Genomic DNA, 25,839 nt, shown 5'->3' with positions numbered 1-25,839 from the left:
TCAGTGCCGTATATTAAGATCTTAATATACGGCACTGGAGAGAGTGGTATGAGAGCGCCATGCAGCAGTGGCTGAAGGTACAATACAAGGTACGGAGCGCTGTGCATGCTGGCGCAGTGCACATGTACATTGCCGCTTGCCGCGCGATAGCGCGCGCCACCGCCCGTTTTTTAACACACACGTGCTCCACTCACACAAAACATGGCGGAAGGCAGCGAGAGGGAGAGAGCAGGAGGCAGAAACAAAATGGATCGTTCTCATGATAATGAGCCAAATGAAGGAGAAGAAAATGGCTATGAAGAAGAGCCAGATTTCAATGATCCTGAAGGTTACGTGGACACCATTACTGATGAGGGTATGTCCGTGAAATGTGTCGTTTAACTGCTAACATATGAACAGAGATTGCCGGGTGTGCTGGTTAACCCTCATTCATTCGCAGCATGAGCGCATGTCCGATGCGATGTGTGTACGTACGTGTGTGCGTGGGTGGAGATCCATCGCGGTGGTGCACCCTACTACGATACTGAACGGGATGCACATTATCCGATCCGTATTGGAGTGGCACACACAAATGCACAGTTCAGTGGTGTGGTGAACCCGAACATATGGATATTGCCGTCTTTCAAAGCTTTACTAATATGCCAGCTCACATATGGCCTGACAGCAGCCATATAATACAGTATATTGTAAAGAACTTAAGTAAGTGTCGAAGTTGAGTTGGAGTCTAAATCTACTGTAAAACACGGTATATTCGCGGCATGAAATTTGTGCGAATTGGAGCTGGTGCGTGGTGGAGCCGAGCCGACAGGCTTTTTTTGCGGCATGAAATTTTTGTGTGTGTGGGCGTGTGTGTGTGTGTGTGAATGTAAAGACGATTGTGAAAAATGTCGGTATAAGATCGACAAAGATTAGATAGTTTATGAGACAAAGGATAGGAAAAAGGGAAATGGAAATGAATGAAAGATACTAAAATGTTAAACCTGGAAAAAATTAAACAAAAAGTTTACAAAATAGAAGGTACACTTAACATGAAAACAACAGATATTGAGATAATGAAAGGAAAGAAAGAAGAGAAACTTGCATTATGAAAGAAAGCAAGGAAGAGATGTATTATGCTTTTAAAGGGTGTGTACAGTTTTGGTCAAGGTGAGGATTTAGCTTTTAACGTGTTGTGAGATACTCAGAAACCACTCTATGAGATGTTAAATGAGATGTCAAAGAGCATGCAATTCTAATGGGTATCAAAAGTTTATTTGATGAAAATCGATTTTGAAATGGCTGAGATATCCAAAAACAAGGTGAAACAAAGAGATCCTAATAAAAGGCGTGGCCTGTCGCCTTTTATTATTATCACTTTTTTGGATATCTCAGGCATTTGAAAACCAATTTTCATCAAATATTGAATCCTTCTTAACATTACATGCTCTTTCATATTTCAAAAGAGGTTTCTCATTATCTCACTTAGGAATATTCAAAACATGAATCCCCACCTCAACCACTACTGTACAGTCCCTTTAAAAAGAGGAAAGCAAAGGAAAAAAAAGATTGAATGCAAAAGAGCACTAGGTAGAATAATCGAATGAGAGATGAATCAAAACTGGATGAAAGCAAAGATAGATATAAAGGAAATGACATTATACAGGTTAGAAAAGAAATAAAGAAAAGGATACATCAGAACAAAACATATTCGAGAGGAAAGAAGGGAAAGGTAGATGGAAGGAAAAATAACCCACAAAGGAAATAAAGAACAATTAAGGCAGAAAGTAAGATTGAATAGGAAATTGAGAAAGAAAAGAGAAAACCCATAGAGAAATGATTAATAGATAGACAAGGAAAAGTTCGGAATACGTGAAAATGAAACAAGAAAAGTTAGAAAAGAAGAAGAAAGATATAAAGGACATCACACACACGCATGGGCTCGACTGCTTTGTGTGGAAGTTACATCCGCTACCGCAAGACTTGGCCAAGGAAAAGGGAAAAACAAATTTTGGCTTTTCAAAGACACCATCAAAAAAGCCGCTGTGAACACTACATTGATTCAGATCAAACAATCGACCGTACTGTATGCGCTAAATGTATTAATGCTGTGCTGGTTGCTTGTGTACAGCGAAGCATTTCAAGTGATCAAGATTTTCTGACACTTGTAAAAGTGTTAAAACTTCTATTCGACTCAGACTCATATGCAATAACTGAAGGTACTGACTAACTGGGGTGAGTTTGTGCATGTTTGGAAATCCTTTGACAAGGAGGTGCGAAAGTACACTAGTTAGTGCTAGACTTCCTCTTGGTTATGACCAATCCCCTCTCTCAACTCATTATATACCCCACCACTTTGCAATGTGTGTGGAACTGTGAGAGTGACAAGGCTGGTGCATAGAGGTGAGGTGGGAGGGGGATGTAGGAGTAGCTCCTGCAAAAGCTTAGATATTTTTCAGTGGTGGACTGAGAGTGACATTGATTTTGGCAAGAAAAACAATGTTTCACTTTCATAGGTGTATCCTTTGATGTTTACCTACTCGATGAGTAGTTGAGATGAGATATATGCCAATTATTCAGTCTTCCTCATAGTGAACTTCATGGTGTTTTGTACAGAACTTCTGGGTGACCTCCTGAGAACGAAACCCAAGGAGGCCCTTGGCATCGACTCCGTCATCGTCATCGACAACGTACCCCAGGTTGGACCGGAGAGGCTCCCAAAGCTGAAGAACGTCATCCGGAAAGTCTGCAGCAAATACGGCGACATCATCACGGAGCACTATCCAGAAGGAGAGGACAACAAAACAAAGGGGTAGGCCAAAGTTTAGTCAGCGTTGTTATATGTTCATTAAGTTAGTTCAATCGTCATCTTTGATGTTCTCAGAGATTTGACAATCTGATATGCAGTTATGTCAATTTTTCATCAGTACATTGTATTATGTTTTCTGTTTTTATGACTTTGAATTAAGATATCAAGATATGCACAATTACAAGATAACCTCAATGAAAATTAAAACTTTATGTCTGAAAAATTTGCAGTAAGAATGACATTTGCAGTCTTTTAAAGGTGTCTGCTGAAACTGCATCAAGATGGCCATAACTACTATCAACATTACACCCTCAACAGATCAAATCTCTTTAGCAGCCACTAAATTTTTATTTGTGCACATATAAACATGTTTTGATTTATGAGACCTTTACATCTATGCTTAACATTTTTAACTTTAGGCCCACTTTGGCTCCTACAATTTTTTTCGATGTCCAGTTGGATCAAAGAAGAATCTTCTTTAGTTTATTTTGGCAGACGTCATGACTTGCCTGTGAGACCTTCACGGCTAACAGGTTGAGAAGCATGGCTTTACAATCTGTATATGAGAGCATGTTTTATTTTGTGTCATTTGTTTGAAAAATACTATGCTGCATGATGAAAGATCTGGGCCCCATTTCATAAAAAGTTGATATAGCAACTCTTGCTGGCATGGCAATTGTCAAAGTAACAACATGAATTCAACTTCCTGATTGGCTGTTGCTAATGGAAGTTGCCATTCCAGCAGGAGTTGCTATCCTAACATCATTAATGAATGGGGCCCAGATCACTTGGGAATGTCTTGTATATACGTTTATGATCCTTCAGGTACATATTTATAGAATACTCGTCACCTGAGAATGCCATTGAAGCTGCCAAACAACTGAACGGATACAAGCTGGACAAGCAGCACATGTTTGCTGTCAACCTCTTTGGAGATTTTGACAAGTAAGTGGCAGGAAAACCTACCGGTACTTGACATGTAGTCACTTTAATATGCCAATGATATGGGTGCATACCCTGCTGAAGTGGTCCTGCCTCGCATCCAACTGGGCCCTTTGGGAGACAGCTCATGCAGCTCTAAATACTGGCTATCCAGCCATCTTCTCAGATGGAAAAGGAAACAAATAAAGAAACAAAGCATTCTGTTGGTTTGTGTAGCTGTACTGTAAAAGTGGAAATTTTAGTACATTTCATGCGACACAAATCTAGCCGGAAATTGGAAACATGCAAGACTTTTTGTTTGCTACATGTATATATGTAATTTTTCTTTACAGTTTTGATCCCATGAAATAGAAAAAACAAACAAACTTCATTTTACCAGGCCAAGGGCAAAAAAATTATTCACACAAAAATTACTAGTTTTACAGCATGCCTTAGATGTGAACCTCAAAGATGATTTCCGTAGAAACTTGTGGCTAGCTTATTAGCTGTTTATTTTGTTGTGGGCACTTAGAAATGATGTTGGACAAGGAAATACTGTTTGCAAAATCAAAATATGGAAAATTTAATGTTGCCTTAGGGAAAAAAAAAATGTATTTCTGTAGTTATTGTTGGTCAGTATACTTGAAAACATTGTCTGTGTTTCTCGTGTGCTCTGCAGGTACATAAACATGCCGGAGAAATGGACGCCTCCTGAAAAACAACCTTACAAGGATCATGTAAGTGAACATATATTTTGACATTTTTGCTGTGTTTTAGATTCAGTCACATGGTGAGTAACTCCTGCAATTGATGTGCTTGTTTAATTGAACTTTTTCCATACAGTGGACTCTCATCTCAAGGAAGTCCTTGAGACCTGCAGTTTTCTTGTGCCATATCAAAATTTCGTTATAACCGAAAAAAACAACAATAAAATGGATAAAGTGGATAATGTTGTGGCCTGAATTTTTACTTCCTTGTAACGGGAATTTTGTTGTACCATGTTTGTTATAATGAGAGAGCACTGTATTTTGGTAAAAACAGAATTTCTCTGCTATTTCCCTGGAATGTGGGTGGACATTGATTATGTGACCTCAAGTACTAATCAAGTACTTTATGTTTATTTCCATATTTGTATCTTTTTCCCCCCCAGGGCAACATGAGGAACTGGCTGCTGGATAAAGATTGCAATGATCAGTACAGCGTCATCTCAGATGCAGGGGAAACCACCGCTATTCTGCTCAACAGCAAGACTGAAGCAATTGTCGTTGAGGAAAGGAAAGTGAGTGCACCGTTCAGCTACGTAATGAGAAAATGAACTGAACCTGAAATATACACCTATCTCCAGTGTACTAATATTGTCTGAGAGCCATGTTACTGCCACATCGTACAACCTGTTCAGTGGTTGTATGGAGTCCAAACAATGGCTGAGAGAAAATCTGCTGGTCCTTGAAGCAAGACTACTCCTGCTGTCTGACAGCTGTGTAGTTTTTGTGCCGACAGATCAGTAACAAAGCATCTGATTGAATAGGACTAAAGCGTGATTGTGTTTATGTGTAAATGGTTCTCTTGGATGTCTACCAATATCTAGACCACGTTAATACTTGCACTCCCCTCATTGTTGACCCCTACATGTTCCCCCCGTTTCCCAGGCTTCTTCACCTGTGCACTATTCCCATGTGAAAATGAGCAGTTCTCAGAAATTGGAATGCATTTTGTCCCGCTTTATGTACATCGTATGTATGTGCTGTTTTCCCCCTTTTCATTCTTCCATTCATTAATTAATGTTTGTTGTAAAAGATCAAGAGCAACGGCATCCTAGTATCTGAATGCCCAGTCCTGTTGGAAAAATATAAACCTTGAAATTTGTATAAACATGAAAAGTGTTACAATGCCCTTTTGAAAAAAAAAAAAAAATAGTCATAGAATTGGTATCTAATTAAGTTGAACGAGTATGCAAAATTGCAAGAAATATGGTGTTTTTGAAATTTATAATATTTCAGAGATGGACTGAGACGTATGTGAGGTGGTCTCCGCTCGGCACTTACCTAGTGACCTTCCATCAAAAGGGCATTGCACTGTGGGGAGGAGAAAAGTTTCAGCAGATACGACGTTTTGCCCACCCTGGGGTTCAGCTCATCGATGTCTCACCTTGTGAAAGGTATGAACAGGCCTTCAGAAGTGATGCATGCAAAAAAGTTTCACACAGAACTTCATGGCTTGCAGTGTCAAAGTTTCTTTACCAAACACTTTTCCAGTTTATTTTACTCTGTTAGTGAAGATATTGCGACTTCATGACCCTTTTCTTTTACTTTGTGTGTATGCATGGGGGATTGTCTAAGATTTAATTTTGGAATATGATTTCGTCAAGTTTGTCCACAATGTCTCTTTAATTTTACCTTTCTTGTAGTGAGAGTTTAAAGGGAAGCTGTATCAATAATCCCTCTATCCTTTGCACCTGCCTCCCTCCATTCATTCATAAGCTCTTACATTTGATAGGTATGCTACTTAATGTTCTTTTTCAATGATAATGACCATAATCAACTTGCTGATTAATCTGTCACGTTCTGGAGGTCTAAGTTACATGTAGTATTTCAAGGTTCTAGTAGTTCCCCTCCCCCCTTCCCCCCCCCCCCCCCCCCAAAAAAAAAAAAAGAAGAAGAAATCATCCAAATCATCCTGTAAATTGATGAATTGGTCAATAATGAAAACAAATTTTAAAGCAAATTGTTGCAATAATCCCTACATGTAGTATCGATACAAATAGCTGATTATCACATTTTAAACAATTATTTGCAGGTACATAGTAACGTTTAGTCCGTTGATAGACCCTCGGGAGGACAACCAGGCCATCATAATCTGGGACATCAAGACAGGGACGAAGAAGAGAGGCTTCCTCTGCGAGAATGCCGACAACTGGCCCGTTTTCAAGTAAGTGCAAATGGGGATAGTATACAAATAAGGCACATTACAGAGGGCATTAGTAAGAATTATCCACCAGATAGTAATTTGGTAGCAATCAGAAACACTCACCAAAGCCAAGTGTGTTTTTGACTGTTTAAAAGTTAGAGGGATGGATATTTTATTTTGCCTGACCAAGTAATGGGCATTATTTGTTTTACAGGTATATGGTGGTAACATGATTTAAATTTTGCAGCAGCCATTTTCACAAGATTTCCAGGCTAGCACCAGCTCTGACCAACAATTGCAATGCATTTGTAATACTTGAGCAATGCAGCTAAGCACAGAATATCAGTGGTTAGTACTGGTCATAAGTATATTAATGCCCGTTGAAATCTATTGACTGGTCACATGATTGCTCTCGACCAATCATTTGATAGGGATCCACATCACCATTTAATGAAGTGCATAAGTGTTCATACAGGAATGATAAGGACTAAGATATCATTTTGTGTTCAGTGAGAGACACGAGGTGTATTAGTGTGATATGACTCATTCTGTAAATTGACTGGATACATTTCATTACTTCCAAACTCGAGTAATATCACACAGACAGTGAGGATTATTGAATACATTGTAACTTAAGGCATACTATGGTCAATTGATTTTGTTTATTTTTATTTTTTTAAAGTAGAAAGGAAGTGGGGGTCAGAAATGATATGCCTGCTGAAATCTAAACTCACATTCAGTCTGGAAGGTCTTCCTGTAGCCCTGAAGGTGTGATACACGTGGGAAAATGACTTGATGAAGGAAATGATACAGGAAGTGCCTTCCTGGGGATCGTAGAAATTGTGTACTGATAATCACCATGATTACAGGAGGACACACAAAGATATAGAGAGGGAGTGTAAATAGATGATCACTGAAATAATTTTAGATGTGAATTCACTGAAGCAATATCAGTAGGTGGATATTTTTGCTCATCTTCAGTCATCCATGGTGGATAATTCCATTTCATTTTTTCAGTGAAGAGCTTTTAGGAGGGAATATTGATTTTATGTGCCATAACATTTACAAGTATTTCAGTCGTGTAGGTGAAACAGTTAAGAATGATGGTCAACCCACACAATCCTCACTTAAGCATTTACACATGTAAATGATGCAGAAGAAAGGCGTGGCTTAAATATAATGGAAAGCAGTTGCTCAACACTGAGTCATATTTTCTTCTTTTAATAATCTTCTGTAATAGATTTCCAATTTGCAAATGTTTCTTACCACTGTGTTGTAGTTCTTTACTGCAGCCATGTTACTGCCACATCGTGCAGCCTGTTCAGTGGCTGTGTGGAGTCCAAACAATGGCTGAGAGAAAATGTGCTGGTCCTTGAAGCAAGACTACTCCTGCTGTCTGACAGCTGTGTAGTTGTTGTGCCGACAGATCAGTTACATAATTTCGTTTTTCTTAGACTTTTTTTATTTCTTGCTCTTTCTTTTCTCTGCAGTGATATTTGATTGATATTTATCAACTTTATTATTCTTTATGTGGAATTGAGGACTTCATGTGCTAATATGGCAAATTTTGTCATTGAGCATTGTCACATTCAGTTCTCAGATGCCATTGAATCTTTTCTCGTTGTATTGCCTAGATGGAGTATGGATGGAAAGTTCTTTGCCAGGATGTCAGAAGACACACTCAGCATCTATGAGACACCCTCATTTGGCCTGCTTGACAAGAAGAGTCTGAAAATTCCAGGCATCAGGTAAATTTGGTCATCATGAGATTATTTTGCTTCCTAGCTCTTCCCATGACTGATATGGTTTTATCACCAGGGCAAATAGCAATGATGAAATTATGTTCATCAGTTGTTCATGTCAGCACTTATGCTTATATGCTGCTTGTTTGCAACTCCATTATTCTCTATATTCTGCCTAACCAATTTGCAAATGTTTCTTACCACTGTGTTGTAGTGCTTTACTGCAGCCATGTTACTGCCACATCGTACAGCCTGCTCAGTGGCTGTGTGGAGTCCAAACATTGGCTGAGAGAAAATGTGCTGGTCCTTGAAGCAAGGCTACTCCTGCTGTCTGACAGCTGTGTAGTTGTTGTGCCGACAGATCAGTTACATGATGTTGTTTTTCTTAGACTTTTTATACCTCCACCACAAAGTGGTGCCGGAGGCATTATGTTTTAAGGTTGTCCGTCCTTCCGTCCGTCCGTAATCAATTTTGTGGACAGCGGAACTAAAAACCTTTTTGAGGAATCTTATTGAAACTTAGCATGTATATGCATGAAGGGGTGAAGTTGTCAACCTTTAGGGGCAGATGTTCTAGGTCAAAGGTCAAGGTCAAATGCTCAAAATTTCACTATTTTCCCCACATCTATGCAATGACTAAAGATATTGACTTGAAACTTAGTGTATACATATACTATCTAACAAAGATTCTCTGGTGAGAGTTTGGGTCATGAGGTGAAAGGTCAAGGGTCAAAGGTCAAGTGAAAATACTAAAAATTCACTTTTTCTCCATATCTTAGAAATCGTTCAAGATATCTTCATGGAACATAATACATATATGCATGTAATAACTGGCAGTGATTATATAGGGACTTTTAGGGTTGAGGGTCAAAGGTTAAAGTCATCTCTTCGAAATTGTACTTTTTCCTTCATATTTATGCAATGCCGGCAAGATCTTTTTTTTTCTTTTTTTTTTTACTTGGTATATACCTGTACTACCCAAAAGAGATTCTCTGGGAAGTTTTTTGCCATAAAGGTCAAAGGTCAAAAGGTAAAAGATCATGTGAAAGTGCTGAATTTCACTTCTTCCTCCATATCTCGCAAGTGGCTTACGGTATCATCATGAAACTTGGTACATATTCACTTTATGCATGTTCTGCCTAATAGTGATTCTCCAGGGAATTTTAGGGTCATAGGGTAAAAGGTCAAGGTTTAAAGGCCAGGTTTAAATGCAAACAATTTACTGTTTAATACAGAAATTACACGTTTTCTCCAAACCTTGACAATTACTCAATGCATAAAATCATAAAAGGGTCAAAAGTCAAGTAAAAGTCCTCAAAGCCCCAAATTACACTCTCTTCGAAAATATAGCCATTCATCCAATTAAACCTAATTCAAGGAAAGTGAGCATTCAACACATTTATGACAAACATGTCATTTTAATATTTTGCCAATTATGTGAAACTGTCATCACACATTGTCAAGATATACTGTAGACCTATTACTAGAATCATGCATTATAGCGGAGGCATACCAGTCGCCATAGCGACATTTCTAGTTTTTAAAAAGAAAAATTGCTATGTCTTTTCTCTGCATTAATATATGATTGATATGATTTATCAAATTTATGTATGCAGAATAAGAATTGTACCATTTTGGATGATGGTCTTAAAGTCTACTATGCCTCATAGTCAAAAGGAAATGATGCTGAATGACAAATCAATGAAGTTTGAGAAGGCACTTCACTCCTTGTATCTTGAGAAAGGTCAAAGGTCAGTGTCAAAAGTCAAAGTGGAAGCAAGGAATTTCACTGAAAAAATGTTGTTTTTGCAGTATGCTTTACTTATAACATTTTTTAGTGACTTTGAAAATTGTAGATGCTTAGGTAGTGGGGATGCCCCTATTCAAGAAATTGTTACAGTCCTACCTTTCTGTACATAAAGGAAAGAAAAAGGAAACTGTGCTGAATGGAATTGAAATTTATGGTTTTAGAGGGTTGATGATTTTGACACCATGTTGTCCCCTCAGGGAGTTTACAAGTGACTTATGTTGGCTGAGAACAGGGTTTGCATTGACTCTGTGGGGCTAGCACAGTAGTTCTGTCTCTGTAGTTGTCAACCCCAAATTATGACTTACCAGGTATGTCTTGTCATACTTATAAGGAAACTGGAAAGGTGACCCTCTTGAAATAGTCATTTTTACAGACCTCATTAACAGGTTAAATGGGACATCTTATAATCTCTGTTCAATTTGGTTCAGTGGGAGTGTGATTTCTGTTTGTCTGTCCCCCAGGGAGTTCTGTTGGTCACCGGCCAGCAATGTCCTGAGCTACTGGACGCCCGAGGAGAAGGAGAATCCGGCCAGGGTGACCCTCATTGCCGTCCCATCCAGGCGAGAGCTGCGGGTCAAGAACCTCTTCAATGTGGCCGACTGCAAGCTGCACTGGCAGAAACAGGGCCACTACCTCTGCGTGAAGGTGGACAGACTTTCGAAGAGCAAAAAGGTGGGCAGTGTGGTGGTCATTTGCCCAAACTGGTATTTCTTTAGAGCTTGCCTTGCGCGAATGGAAGCTCAAGGCATTGTTTTAGCAGTATGTTGGTCGTCTTGTCGTTCTTGCTACTCGAAAAAGAAAGTTGATAACTTTGGGTGGTAGAAGGTGTAACGGTGCACCATGTATTCTTTCTTGGGTATGTTTGTGACCCTAAAAAGGGCCTACCCACTTCCAACGTTTCGGCAAGCATGGTCATTGCGTTTTTAAGAGAATGAGTAAATTAGAGGAAAATCCAATTTGTATACCCATAGGAAGGATCAAAGGGGCTTTGGGTTCCTGTGGAGAAAGTCTCTGATTAGCTGAACAGGTCACAGTAGGTAGGCAGGTCATAGGCAAGTTGATAACTTTATCACTGTATGCCTGGTCTGATAAAACTTCATTCTGTCTGATTTAATTCTGGTTGTTGAAGTCATGGAGTGGCATTGCACTTCAACCTGTTAGACTTACAATTCCTTTTGAATAAAAGGCAGAATGTCATGGAGACTGCTAGTAGCTGGTTAGAATTTCAACCCCAGTGATATGCGAGGTAAAATTCACACAGACTGCTGCTGCCATTTCTCTTTCTCACTGATCGCAGAACCAGTTTACCAACTTTGAGATCTTCCGCATCCAAGAGAAGCAGATCCCGGTGGACTCCATCGAGGTGAAGGAGACCATCATCGCCTTCGCCTGGGAGCCGACGGGGAACAAGTTTGTCATCCTGCACGGGGAGAGCCCCAGGATATCGGCCAGCTTCTACAACATCCGCCCCAAGGGCAAGGTGGACCTCATCAGTGAGTGGAATGAAATATTATTTTCACGTCTTAACCCGTTGAGGATGGACTGATTTTGCTACAACACTCTATTTCCCATGGACACCTGCCCGAGTACACTTGGGACTCGTCCTCAATGGGTTAAAGAAGATACTCTTCAGATTTTTTTTAGACTTAATGCCTTTGAACATCTATAAATTGGTTATACTGTGTACAGAGTTTCAGAATCTGTTGTGATAGGGATCAGGAAGAAAAATGTTTTCAAAATTGGTAACAAATCACAATGAACAAGGATTGTGACAGAGTAGCTTCACCTAAGAATGCATAATTGGATGCTGTAGGAAGCAGAACAAAATATTACATTATGCATACATTCTACACAGGTGAACTTGTCAAGCAAGTGGTAATGTAATGAAACCACATTGCTGCATTACTGGAATGTGTGAACCTTCTATGTCATCATCCTTGTTCAGCGTGTTATGTTTTGGGTTTTCAGAGTGTTGGCCTGTCTACTCTCTACCCTTTAAAATCTACCTGATTTGGGTATGATTCTGGATCATTGAGTTGCACTTAATACACAAGTACGTGTATCTCCCTGATGTTAATGTGTGAATATTGGCAGCCCTCCCCCTGGTGCAAAATCTTAAAAAGATGGGAAAGAAGGGATAGTGGTGGGTTGGGTCTTGGAGTATCAAACTGAAATGCCTTTTTTTGAGGCACAATATGGCATACCTTCTGATGCAAATTCTTCATGCAAATGTTATCAGAAGTCACAGGTTTTCATTGGTGATCTAATCAAAAAGCCGATTTCATACTTACAAAGCATTTTTCAAAGAAATAGAGAATCTGCAATGTAAGGGAGTCCTTTCAAAATGTGGTTCTTGCAAAATACTTTAAGCGCTGTCCCTCCATTAGTGAAATGGGTCTGTCTCATTGTTCCAATTTTAATTCTTGAAGCAATATTACCAGTAGCTAAGCAGTCAGACCGCAGCGCCCTAGTTAATGAGGCATACGCGCACATTTTACTTATAAGTCTCGTTCAGCTAACGTGCGCTGAGAGTGTGCAAGCGCAACATGAGATTTGGCGAGATTTTCTGGAGGGTCGACAAAAAAGTGAGCAATTGATCAGGTGACGAACTTACTGTAACTTAGTTTGTGGATAAATAGTTACATGTGATGTCAATCTTTATTGCTATTTGAACTCTTTCAAGTTTGAATGTCATTATATAAATCTACATTTCGTCAAAGATAGACAATAAATACTTACTTTGTAGTGAAAGTGCTACGGATATTTGTAAGTTGATTTTTTGACAGATGATAAGTTAATGGATCGCAGAAAAGTGATCTTGTTAATATGAAAGGATATGTCTTTTGTAAATATGCAATGATATTTAGTGTCGAAATCACAAGATTTTCGTTTTGAACAGCCAGAAAGCAACAGAGCACGTATACATGTGAGGTGCACGCATGAACTCCTCTTCCATAGAAACGTGTGGAGCTTATAACGCATGCACAAGCGCGCAGGGGAAAGGAGATGCCTTGGTTCACGCTGTGTCAGGCCCACTGGCGCATGGATTGGTGCCCTGGTCATGGCCGTCGCGGCCGGTCCAGCATGACAAATGGGGGTAAGGCTCCTAGATGTTATGCGGGAGCGTGATACGCACGGCGATTACTAGAGAGCAAATTAAGATTTCCTTGAGCCATGTTTTAGCTCGTTATACTTGTATGCAAGTCGTCTTACGTTCATGCATAAAAGATTGTAAAATAGAGCACTTTTCCGCGCGCTGCGGTCTGACTTTACGGTGATCATGTACTCTAACAGCCTTGTTTCTGCCACCTCGTGCAATCTGTTCTGTGATTGTATGGAGTCCAAACAAATGGCTGATAGAAAACCAAGCTGGTCATTGAAGCAAGGCTACTATAGTTGTCTGACAGCTGTGTAGTCTTGTGCCGACAGGCCAGTTACAATTTATGACTTCAAAGCCAGAGTTACCATTGATATCCAGCTTTTTAAAAAAATGTGCATTTGTATCTCTAAGGAGAGATTTGAAATCACTTATTACCATTTCTTACAGTGAGCTTGTGATCAAATCTGAATGATTTTGGGGTATGACAGTTTACTTATTCATGTACATGAGTACGCAGATGTGCTGCTCTTGCCACAAGCATGTATGATAAAGGATGAAGTTACATCACTTGCATGCTTGCATCATTTTTACCGCCAGAAACCTTGGACAAGCGAACAGCAAACCACCTCTTCTGGGCTCCTACTGGACAGTTTGTCGTTCTCGCTGGTCTGAGGAAGTGAGTATATACATCCTCACATGGTTCATCAGAGGACTTCCAGCTTTCCATAACAGACTTACTACGATGGCAACTCACGTTAGGAGTAACAACCTTGACAACCAAAACAAATGCCAAATGCTGATATGTTTGACTGTTCATTGGGTGGATTATAACAATGTGAGTCGTCGGTGGAATAGGACCCATTAGTCCCTGGTGGAATGTTTCTAGAGTACAAATAGAGCTTTGAGAGAGACCACCTTCCAGAGTTTATTGTTCCAGCACATAGATCAACCTGCTAAGATGGCACCATTGTGTTGTCAATGGAAGCTACTGCTGCTGCTGCTGCTTATAAATGCATTCAGCAAATTATATAGAAATAGGTGGTTTGATGAACTGTATATTACTATTTCATTTGAATGGCTCATGTCACATCTTTGTAGAATGTGATCATTAATGCCTTTGTCTTTTTATGAGGATAATCTGCAGTGAGAAGCAAGAAGAGAAAAGGGTGTTTTCATGCAGACTTTGAGAATCCTCGCACAAACTTGAGCTTGCTGTTCCCTCTCCGCAGCATGAATGGCATCTTCGAGTTCATCGACACGGGTGGTGACACCATCACCGTGATGAACTCAACGGAGCACTTCATGGCGACTGACGTGGAGTGGGATCCCACCGGCCGTTACGTCATCACTGGGGTCAGCTGGTGGAGTCACAAGGTCAGTGGGGGTCAAAGGTTACCTCCAGACTCTGGATGACTCACCATTGTGATCTATCTTTTTGTATGTCTTGTCTGTCTGTCTGTCTGTCTGTCTGTCTGTCTGTCTGTCTGTCTGTTTCTGAAACCAGTACATGTTGACTTGCTTTCTTCAGAATGTCACCATACACACATTAATCCTTGCTGCAAAGGGGAGTTAATAGTTTGATTTCTCTTGCAACATTTTTTCACTGATTGGTTTGCAAGTTATTTTGTTCTTTAGGTCAAATAAGTGGCAGATATTTCACATTGCAAGGTGAAAAATGGGCAATCATTCTAAGGCTGTATTCTTGTCAAACTGCTACAACAGGAATGTAGGGGAATTTTAATAATTTCTCTGAATATTTCGTGCAAAATTTGAATATGAGTTACTTGCTCCAATCTGTTTCAACCTTGTTGCGGGGATTAACTTGGTAAACCAATTTTCTGGCAATTTGTTATCCCCTATCCAAATCCCTTTCTCAATCCTCATACTTGATTTTCTTGTCTGAGAGCCCTTTGTATACGAAATGGGTCTGTCTCATTCTTCCAACTTTAATTCCTGAGGCTAGACTATCAGTAAGTAATAGCATCATGCCTCTTTCACAGCCTTGTTTCTGCCACATCGTACAATCTGTTCTGTGATTGTATGGAGTCCAAACAAATGGCTGATATAAAACCAAGCTGGTCATTGAAGCAAGGCTACTATGGTTGTCTGACAGCTGTGTAGTCTTGTGCCGACAAGCCAATTACAATTTGCTGATTGGTTTGCTGATGACTATGTATTTTCCATGGTATAAGTTTAAGAAATTTTGCATTCAATCATAAATTAAGGGTAATAATTTGAAGGATTTACACTAATCAAGCCGTTGTAACTGTGAAGTAGGGTTTTGATAAATTCTCTGAATTGATTTTGTAACACAAAGTTGAGCAGCTTACTTCAATTTACTAAGACCTCCATGTTTTATCTTGCCATGCTAATTCTCCTGCAATTTGGTCCCATCTATCCAGTATCCTTACCCTGTTCCCACCCACCTGCAGTGAAATGAGATTAAATACTTCAAATAATGGATTTGATAGGGTGATAATAAAATTTATAAAAAGGGCCAAAATATGGGTTGGTAAACCCATCATCCTGTAACAATTTTACAATACCCAACATATGTTAATACGAAAACAGAAGGGAGGAATGGGAAAAGACAAATGTTTCTACCAGATAGTGGATTTAAGGACAGCTTTGCTGAGTGGCAAAGGAAGCGTGCTGCTGGATGCAGGCTGCCACAAGCCCCCTTACCTGCTGACTTGGGCTAATTAAGCTTCACTGTTGGGCAAGTTATATAAATATGTGTTTGTGTGTATTTTGTACGGCACCCTTACTGCAAATGCCCATTTCAGCATGTGGGTGAAATACTTTATGAGATGAACTTTTCTTGGTGGTTTTCTTCTTCTGAATGTGGTGACTCGTCTTTGAACTGCAGAAATAACTGACGAAAATATCATTTCTGAGAAAAACAAGTCAAGCCATGTCAACGCTGGATCATGCTTAACTAGTAGCTAATGCAGGTCTAGTACACTGTGTGGGCCATGACCTAGCGATACTGGGCATTGCAACCTCTGAGTTCCCAGAACACACTACTTGGATTATGTACCAGGAAATGCTGAGTAAAAACATTCAGTACTCACAAATTTAGCTTGTGACTCATTCTCATTTATTTTGTGAAAGGTGAAGTGACGATTACTGAACCCTTGCAACCGCAGCATTAACAACATATGAGAATTAATGTCTGGCATGTAGCAATTCATGTTACTATCTGTAGGCAAAAATTTCAGCTCATACAGTATTTTACACAGTGCCCTAAAGTGTGCTGATGGTTGAACAAAGAACCGTGATGTAATGCTGCTTATCTGTCTGTGTTCACACTGTAGGTTGACAACGCCTACTGGGTGTGGAACTTCCAGGGCAAGCTGCTGCAAAAGTGCGACAGGGAGCGCTTCTGTCAGGCTCTCTGGCGCCCTCGTCCACCGACCCTCCTCTCTGAAGAGAAGCTCAAAGTGAGTGCCTGCAATTTTTAATTCCATTTGAAATTTCCTTTAACTGTGATTGAAAAGTTATGAAATGTTCTCTGTTTCTACAACAAGACATTTGAGATGTTGTTTCCTTATATCCAGCAAAATGTGTTAGATGTTTTTATTTCATCTAATGTGTGGTTTGAAGGCACCTTGTTCAAGTTTCTGATGCAAGATGTCAATTTCAGCATCTGTTATTTTCTACCCATTATTGGATTTGCAAAGATTCAAACTGTCTAATGCATAGAACAAAACAAATAAAACAAAATAAGCAAATTTTGCTGTAATTTTGAGAGTACAAATTTCCTCAAAAGTAACTTTCACTATAACCAATTCCTTGCCTTTGCCTTTTTATCGAATGATATACAAATGAAGAACCTGTTGACTGTCAGAGTTCGCAGAGTTTGACCCTGAAAAGGGTTAAAGGGACTGTACAGTACTGGGTGAGGTGAGGATTCATGTTGATAACATTCCTAAGTGAGGTAATGAGAAACCTCTTATGAAATATGAAAGGGTATGTAATTTTAAGAAGGATTCAACGTTTATTTGATGAAAATTGGTTTTCAAATGACTGAGATATCCAAAAAAGTGATAATAATAAAAGGCGACAGGCCACGCCTTTTATTAGGATCTCTTTGTTTCACCTTGTTTTTGGATATCTCAGCCATTTCAAAACCAATTTTCATCAAATAAACTTTTGATACCCCTTAAAATTGCATGCTCTTTGACATCTCAAAGAGGGGTTTCTGACTATCTCGCAAAACGTTAAAAGCTAAATCCTCACCTCAACCAGAACTTTACAGCCCCTTTAACCCTAACCAAGCCGGGCTTTTTTGGGTGTTCTGTGGCCGGGGAGGGGTTGATTCAACCCCCCCTGAGATCTTGGCCGTCAATCGCGCAATCGCCATGAAATTTGGAACGTGCATTGCCTGTGGCGTAATCTACAAAGCTATACAAAAAGAAATGGAAATTTTCCTCATGATAATTAATTATGCTAATATATGCATAAAATCATACATTTTGCTCTTAATCAGAAATTAAAGCTCCTAGAATCCTAATTTGTGGTGAAAACATTCTTTGTAGCATTCCTAACAATGTACTTGAAAAAAAAATTGGTATCAAAATCAATTTCTTATGTATTTTATTGTTTTATGAATTTCTTATGTATTTCCTTGTTTTTTCGACCTTGTGTTTTATCTTTTTTTTTCCACAAAATTTATGACAGAACCTATTTCAAGCATAATTATGCTAAAATTAATTAGTTTCAGCCTATAAAAGTAAAAATAATCATATTTTTATGAATAAGAAGAGAAAACTCCATTTGCATAGACTGTACACAAAATCACGTTTTTGAGCTATTTTCGGTCTAACAGGCATGTATAAAACATTATGCAGCGTCGTAACGGTATGCACGATTTTCGCGAAAATGGTGTCAAAAGATGCGCGAGACTTGAAAGTAAAAAGTCAGCGAACGGCGCGGTCAAAAAATTTCGCGCGGCGGAGAAGTCGCGAAAAAAGTTGAGGGGGGGTTGATTCAACCCCCCCCGGCCTTTTTAGGGTTAAAGCCTCATCACTGCCACATCATGCAATCCTATCCAGTGGTTGTATGGAGTCCAGATGTATGGCTGATAGAAACAAGAGCCGGTCCTTGAAGCAAGGCTACTCAGGCTGTCTGACAGCTGTGTAGTCATTGTGCCGACAGACCAGCCACACTCCGATGCTCTGTAGTCTGGGAATGAAAGCTTGGATTTCCTGATGCATTTGTTTCTTTCATTAATGTAGATGTGTTTGTTTGTTTTGTTGATTTTTTTTTTTTTGGTGTGTGTGTGTGGCTGTCTGTCTGTCTAGATATATCTGATCAGTCATGCCTATTTTCTGTTGCTTTTCTTCTAAAGAGAATGAAGATAAAAATGTGGGTCTGTATATATATCTGATCCGAAATGCCTTATTTTTTCTTCTGCAGGAAATCAAGAAGAACATGAAGATGTTCAGCAAGACCTTTGAGATCCAGGATGCCAAGAAGAAATCCAAGGCTTCTAAGGTGAGAGAGAAAGAGCTAAAGCTTTGAGCATGGGACGTGGATCCTTTGCATATTGCATCGCAAAGACCTGCTCAAATTCAGTTCGATAGTTGTGAACGCTTTCTCTTATTTATTGTGGTCAATACCAAGATTGTATTCTTGTTTCTTCATCAAGCGTTGTTGCTGTTTTCATGATTAGATATGCTGATTCCTTAATTATCAGTTTTTCAAATTTTGCAGTCGTAGCTCTCATGCTGACAGCACAGTTTGAATTTGGAGCTCCACAATTTACAGCATGATCTTGTGGTTTGTTCATCATATTTCAGAGTGATTAGAAACAGTTTGGTGTTGATCACGATGTAACTGCCATGCATTGTTAGTGTTGATGAATGGGTTCTTTCTTTCTCTTTCACCACATGATCCGCATTCCATTGTAACTTGCCATATAGCCTTGTTTTTGCCACACCACACAAATTGTTCACAGTGGTTATGTGGCGTCCAAACAATTGGTGGCTGATATTAACCCGTTGAGGACGGTTTGATTTTGCTACAACACACATTTCCCATAGACACTTGCCTGAGTATACTTGGGACTCGTCCTCAAAGGGTTAAAGGGGATGTACAGTAATGGGTACGGTGGGATTCATGTTTTTTACATTTCTAAGTGAGATAATGAGAATCATCTTATGAAATATGAGAGAGCATGTAATTTTAAGAAGGAATCAACGTTTATTTGATGAAAATTGGTTTTCAAATGGCTGAGATGTCAAAAAAAGTGATAATAATGAAAGACGACATGCCACAACTTTGTTACGATCTCTTTGTTTCACCTTGTTTTTGGATATCTCAGCCACTTCAAAACCGATTTTCATCAAATAAACTTTTGATACCCCTTAGAATTGCATGCTCTTTGACATCTCATAGAGTGGTTTCTGAATATCTCGCAAAATGTCAAAAGCTACATCCTCGCCTCGACCAGAACTGTACACACCCTTTAAACATGCCTGTCCTTGAAGTAAGGCCACTTCTGCTGATAAGAAGCGTAAATATTCTTAGGGGAATGATAAATGCCAAATAAATTCAAATAACAATAACAACAACAACAAGCTGTGTAGTCTTGTGCCGACAGGCAAAGTACATAACAGAAGTGACAGGTACTTTAAACTTCAGTTTCTGTCTCCAGCTGCTTGTTGTATCATTTGTATAAACAAGTTTCCTTTATGGCTAATAAGGCAGCATCACTCTCGTATATCTCTCCAGCTGCTGTTGCCTTCATTGTCTTGTCATTTGAATCAAGCAGAATGCGTTAATTGCATACACTGACAAGAGTTAATGGCCTTTCTGTTCCTAACTGATGATGCAATAAGTCCCTCCTAAGGGAAAACCTTGGATATATAAGACAAGGGATTTGTAAACAGAAGGTCTGGGATCAGAATCCTGCCTGGTGCATTCGTCCTTAGACGAGATGTTTAGCCCACAATGTTCCTCTTGACCTAGGCGTAAGAATGGGTGCTGTAAAACCAGAAACATTTGCAGCACAAAACTTATGATGAATTGATACAGCCTTTTTTTGCAAATCGCCACCAGCTTTCAATCCATTGTGTAGACAAACACTTTCGCGTGCATTTTACTTTTACGAATCTTAGCTCCTTGCGAAATTTGTGAAAGTAAAGTGCAAGTGAAAACTTCTGGTTTGCAGTACCAGGCAATGCTTGGGTATTAAATGTAATGACAGGGCCCTCTGGTAGAATATTGTAAACATGAAAGCAGCTACCCTGGATTTAAATAACACCATATCATTATAATTATTTCATCCTTTTTCTCTTTCCAGGAAATGATTGAGAGGCGGCAGCAGCAAATGAAGGAGTTCCGGGATATCCTGGAGCGGATGGAGAGGATGTACGAGACGGAGCGGGAAACGAGGAGGGACCTGCGTGGAGGTGGGTGTCCTGCAGTGTGCAGTCACATTGTAGTGGGCAGGCCAGCAGAGATTCAAAACATGTTTCTTTGCCATTAACCTGTTAAGAGGACAAACTGATTTTGTATAGCACTCATTTCCCATAGACACCTGCCAGTGTATATTGGGACTCGTCCTCAACGGGTTAAGTGGAATAGAAAAGAACCAATATGCGTGTGAATATATGTTTTTATGCACAGGTGTGTGTGTGTGTGTGTGTGTGTGTGTGTGTGTGTGTGTGTGTGCATATACAATGTGATCAGTATCATAATGATAGTACTGTGCACTCCCATTGTAACAAAGTTCTCTGTACTGGGTGGTTTTCTTTCGTTATATCGAAATTTTGTCATAGCCAAACAGTAAAATATTCAAAGATATATAGATGGTAATTTTGGGACCTGAATTCTTACTTTGTTGCAACAAGAATTTTGTTATTACCATGTTCATTTTAGGAGGATCAGATTGAAGTGCCTTGGCACAAAAAACTTTGCAATGCAAGAATTTTTGGGTTATGGAAATAATGCAAGAAAGTGACAAAAATCGACTGTAAAAGCTGTTATACTGCATTGCATAAAGTTAAGAATGCAGAAAAATGCATTCTGGTATTAAAAGCAAGTTGTGAAGAAAAGAGATGTTCAATAGGAATTCATGACAATCAAAATGTTGACTTCATAATCTGATAATTTGTCTCTCTGTTTGTTTGTTTTTTATCAAATTTGATATTAAAGGTGTGGACACTGATGAGCTGGAGAATGACACAGACAACTTTGAGGAGGAAACGGTCGAGTTCTTTATTGGCGAGGAAACTGTTGAAGTCGACGAATTCGAGCACGAGTGATTTTCCGCTGCCACACCGCCGATCGTTTTCCCCTGGGGAGATAGACGTACGTCTGCCCCCTGGGTGCTGCTGTCGCGTCCTAGGTTTTGTGTGAAAGCTGATATTCAAAGCTCTCTGGAAGTGTTTGGGAGTAAAGAAGTGAATCTTTGGTGATAGAGAGAGAGAGAGAGTGAGAAGTTGAGGAGCCTCAAACAACATTTGGGTCTGTTTTCTTACTCTCCTATATCTAGCTAGTGTAGTGAATTTGTGAATTATTACTTATTTTCATTTTTTTTTGTGCAAGTTTACTCCTATTACATATTACATAATTATAAAGGAAGGTAAAATCTTGGAATTTTACCACTTTCTTTGTTAGTGCATCGTAGGGCAAGGTATAGATTTGACGCCTTGTCTCCAGAACAGAATTTGAGAGACAGTCAGCAAATTATATTTAATTGTACTTATCCTAGTGGGTCTTATAGTTAACTAATTATTGACTGTATTAATAAGTGTAGGTACGCTTTACTGTCAGGATCTATTGTACTTCTGTCACCTCAAAATTGTCTATTCTCTGTAGTATCTTGAATTTGAAATTGGTGCACGTCTAGCACCTGATATCTATACCTTATTTGAGTATTAATTCTCCGACTGTGCCTGCAGTTCATAATCATACAAGTCTTCAAATTGCTTATTTTTCAAAGTGTGGTGTTAGACCAATCTCTGCATTGCCGACTATTTATTCGTGTCTGATCGCCTGCGTTTTAACTGAATCATTCCAACCCCATAAGAGCAGAAGTACGAAAGGTTGATAGAATATACAACTTGTGTTAATAGTGCTCCCGTGTTATCATGCAGTTGTGGGAAGAGTGCCAAAAGTTGCCTGATTGCGGTACAATGGTTAGCGCATCATACAGAAACGTAGCATGCCAGACGTCCTCAACTGTAGTGGATGTTTGTGTTGGTTTTTCATGGGGGCATACATGGAGTGAGCCGCCGTGTAAGAGAGTGTTGTCAGATCGTAAAATTTGTGACAACACCCTGCCATCGAAGCATGATGTTATCAATCCCAAGAGTGCTAGGAACTCGCTTACCGTTAGAATGAATGTACACCTATGTGAAGGGACACGCCGTGACGATTCTGTGCATCATGGCAGATCTTGTCCTTCCCTGCAAGAGGACCTTGAACACTGCAGGCAGTCTGCCATCAATACGTATGGGTCGCAGAATCGTTTCGCCCATCTCTCGCAGGGGATGCACCTCCCATTATTTCCAAAACTTGAAGTTGTGTCCTCACCACCTGACAAAAACTTTATCGTCCATTGTCATCCACCGATTACCTCACGTAGTAGCTGTTCGCACAGATACGACCGCATGCCCAAAGATGAATGCATGCATGTTAATGCTAGCCGTGACTGTGACGTGCCCACCGCACACCGGCAGGGTCCGAGAGAGGGGAGATGGCGACACCATTCTGTGACCCTGACGTGTGCCGTTCTGGCTATTGTGCTTTTGTTTGTCGGAGCCTTCCGAATGACCTCGTTAGGAGGTCTGCGCATTGGGCGTGACTCCCTTGCTCACTGTTCCTTGCTACCCCTACACTGGATGTGTGCCACCCCCTACGGCATGTACCCCGACCCATTTAGGTTATGACGATTAATAAAATAGACCTGCTTTTCAGACATATCAAACAAATAGAAGCGTCTCTGCTGCCTTCTTTTTGTCTCACGTTTCTTTAACTTTCCTGGATGATTAAGAATTATTTCTGAATCTTTTTGAATGATCATGGCACAGTAAACATATCTGTCACAGTTGACACAAGAATATATAGGGAAACCTTGTGACAACGAGCCACTGGGACTGCCGATTTTAGCTTGTTATGACCGGCATCTCATAAACGTACTAAAAAGAGACCAGCCAAATCCAGAAATGGAAAATGGAGCCTGCCATATTCACCTCATTAAAAGTACAGTGCACTCCTGTTTATAACGAACATGGTTATAACGAAATTCCGGTTATAACGAAGTAAAAATTCAGGCCGTAATGTTTATCCACTTTTTGAATTTTTATTGTATGTTTGTTCGGTTACGACGAAATGTCCATATAACGAAAGAAAACTGCCGGTCCAGAGGACTTTGTTGTAACGGGAGTCCACTGTAGTTCATCCTCATAAGTGAGCTCCATATAATGGGTGTCTGTGTGCCAATACTAGACCTACATAAACAACCGAGTATGGCTCAAAAAACCTCTAAAAGAGAAAATGCTCATACATTGTACCTCTATCTTTGTGAAAAGCTTGTATGACGGCTGCTTTTGTTTATCTGTGTGTGTGTGTGTGTAGTTGATCTTCTTCTGATCAGTGTCTCCTTTTTATTCCAGATTTCAGCAGTAGGCCTTATCATCTAATTCAAAGATGGCATTGTTCAAAAGATCATTAGATATACCATTACAAAGAGCTTTGCTCTGGACTTGCATCATTTTCTTGTAGCAATTTGTTGGCACAGTAATTTCACATCATATCATGTCTAACAAGGGTACGATGTATAGGAATGTCCCATTAAGAGTTAAGTTAAGTTGCAGCGGGTTCAAAACACGTGTGCAAGATTGATTTGTAATCTCCCAAGATTTGCTCATGTTACACCACTTTTAAAGGAATTGCACTGGCTGCCCATTCGCCAAAGAATTGATTTCAAGATATTGATGCTGGTTTATAAAGCTCTGAATGGTCAGGCCCCTGGTTATATCAGTGAAGTATTGAACTTTAAATCTCAGACTCATAGCCATAATCTCCGCAGTACAAATGATAGATTGATATTGCAGATACCCCAAATCAAAACAAAAGTTACCTTAGGTGACCGATCATTTTCTTGTGCAGCCCCTAGGTTGTGGAATAGATTACCATTAGACATTTGGAAATGTCAGACTTTAAATAGTTTTAAATCAAAAGTGAAAACTTTTTTGTTTTAGCATGGGCTTATTTCTTCTTGTACTTCCCATGCAGTATTGTGCAACATAGGAATTGAAGAGCTCTTGAAGCGCAGTAGAATATATAGACATAGTTTCTGCGCTTAATAAGTGATTTATTACTATTATTATTATTATTATTAAGAGTACAGTAAATTGTTGTTAGACTGAAGACAGTACTAAAGAATAACGAATTCAAAAATTTTGGTTAAAAGAAAAAAAAAACACTTTATTTAGCTGCTACATAGAAGGCACAAAAGGAACAAAGGAAGCATGGACATATATAATCCTTTAATTACAAAGGGGGAGAAGGTTTAGAGCTCTCCTTTATAATCATGATCTTTAAAGTCAAAATGTGTAAAATTGCATCAGGTACACAACTGACATGTCAGAAATCAAGATTACTTTTGATGACTTACGACAGAGATTTCAGTAGCTAAACTGAACTGAAAGTAAAGGATTGATTGCATTATCTGGAAACATTCAAATCATTATGAAAACTTCCCTAGCATTTCCAGGAATTCAATGACTATGAATCAAAAGTATGTAAAGCTACCAAGCGAGACTTCCATCATTTTTTTTTTTTCATGTGTCAAATTACAAACTACTGCTGGACACTAGAAAACACAAACAGGGAGATTTTCAAGTTAAGGGGTTGAAGTGGCGCTGGAATCAAAAGATAAAGTATCATGTTAATGGTATTAGGAATTTCATAATCTTTCCCTATGCATCTACACATGAACAAGTGATTACATGAATGAGGCTATAAACTTGCATAGAAAATACAGCATATTGCAACATCTGTATAGTACTGTTTCAAATGTAGCAAGGTACTGTATACGCCATAAATTCAGCGAGTCTTAATTTTTCATGTGGGGATATCCGACGATTTCACGAGTGGTTAAATTTGTGATGGTGGAGTACAGTACTGAACAGAAAATATTGCGTGCACGTCACATTCACGTCGGGACCAGTTAATATTTTCCTCTGTTTTTAAATTGGCGAATAGCACCTGACAGGGAAAAGTTGCACAAATAAAAAACTCGCGAAATAGTCCATGTATACGGTAGTACATGTTAAGAGTAGTGGCAAGAACAGAGGCCTGTAGAAAATTAGAGAAATATAGATAATGAACACAGTCATTTTAGGTCAACATGTCAGAAGTAACACCATTTATCAATCCAATCAACTGGACTTGCATGGAAACAACAAAGAGAATGGATTCTACCGCTTGGCCTAGGTCATTTCTGTTTGGTGGAGGGCCGGGTAACATTCCTCCGCTTATGACCAAATTGAACTACAGTAACCTGTGTGTAAGCGGACATCACATAAATCGACAATTCACTTTCGTCACAACAAGA

General features: G+C 39.4%; 1 protein-coding gene across 1 annotated transcript; it reads left to right on the top strand.

Annotated features, from left to right (window-relative positions):
• Positions 1-194: 194 nt before the first annotated feature.
• Positions 195-23,157, top strand: LOC139726163 (eukaryotic translation initiation factor 3 subunit B-like). The gene is made up of 16 exons (XM_071637241.1): positions 195-355; positions 2,593-2,788; positions 3,611-3,730; positions 4,386-4,443; positions 4,857-4,985; positions 5,707-5,864; positions 6,503-6,634; positions 8,248-8,361; positions 10,627-10,837; positions 11,463-11,658; positions 13,863-13,941; positions 14,495-14,639; positions 16,583-16,708; positions 18,687-18,764; positions 20,575-20,683; positions 21,429-23,157. Exons 1-16 carry the CDS (start codon positions 202-204, stop codon positions 21,536-21,538), a joined length of 2,115 nt encoding a protein of 704 aa, XP_071493342.1. The 5' UTR covers positions 195-201; the 3' UTR covers positions 21,539-23,157.
• The last annotated feature ends 2,682 nt before the right edge of the window (positions 23,158-25,839 follow it).

Source organism: Diadema antillarum, unplaced genomic scaffold (assembly GCF_040938485.1).
Source record: "Diadema antillarum isolate AM-2024a unplaced genomic scaffold, OU_Dant_1.0 seq00000079_RagTag, whole genome shotgun sequence".
In the NCBI taxonomy this organism is placed as follows: Eukaryota; Metazoa; Echinodermata; class Echinoidea; order Diadematoida; family Diadematidae; genus Diadema; species Diadema antillarum.
Note: the sequence above shows the minus strand (reverse complement) of the source record. Positions and strands in the feature narration are given on the sequence as shown.

Bases quoted from the DNA above. Each gene is read 5' to 3' on its own strand.
- LOC139726163 (XM_071637241.1), top strand. From the start codon at position 202: ATGGCGGAAGGCAGCGAGAGGGAGAGAGCAGGAGGCAGAAACAAAATG. The intron at 11,659-13,862 runs GTGAGTGGAATG...TTTTACCGCCAG, and splicing joins GGGCAAGGTGGACCTCATCA to AAACCTTGGACAAGCGAACA. The intron at 13,942-14,494 runs GTGAGTATATAC...CCCTCTCCGCAG, and splicing joins GTTCTCGCTGGTCTGAGGAA to CATGAATGGCATCTTCGAGT.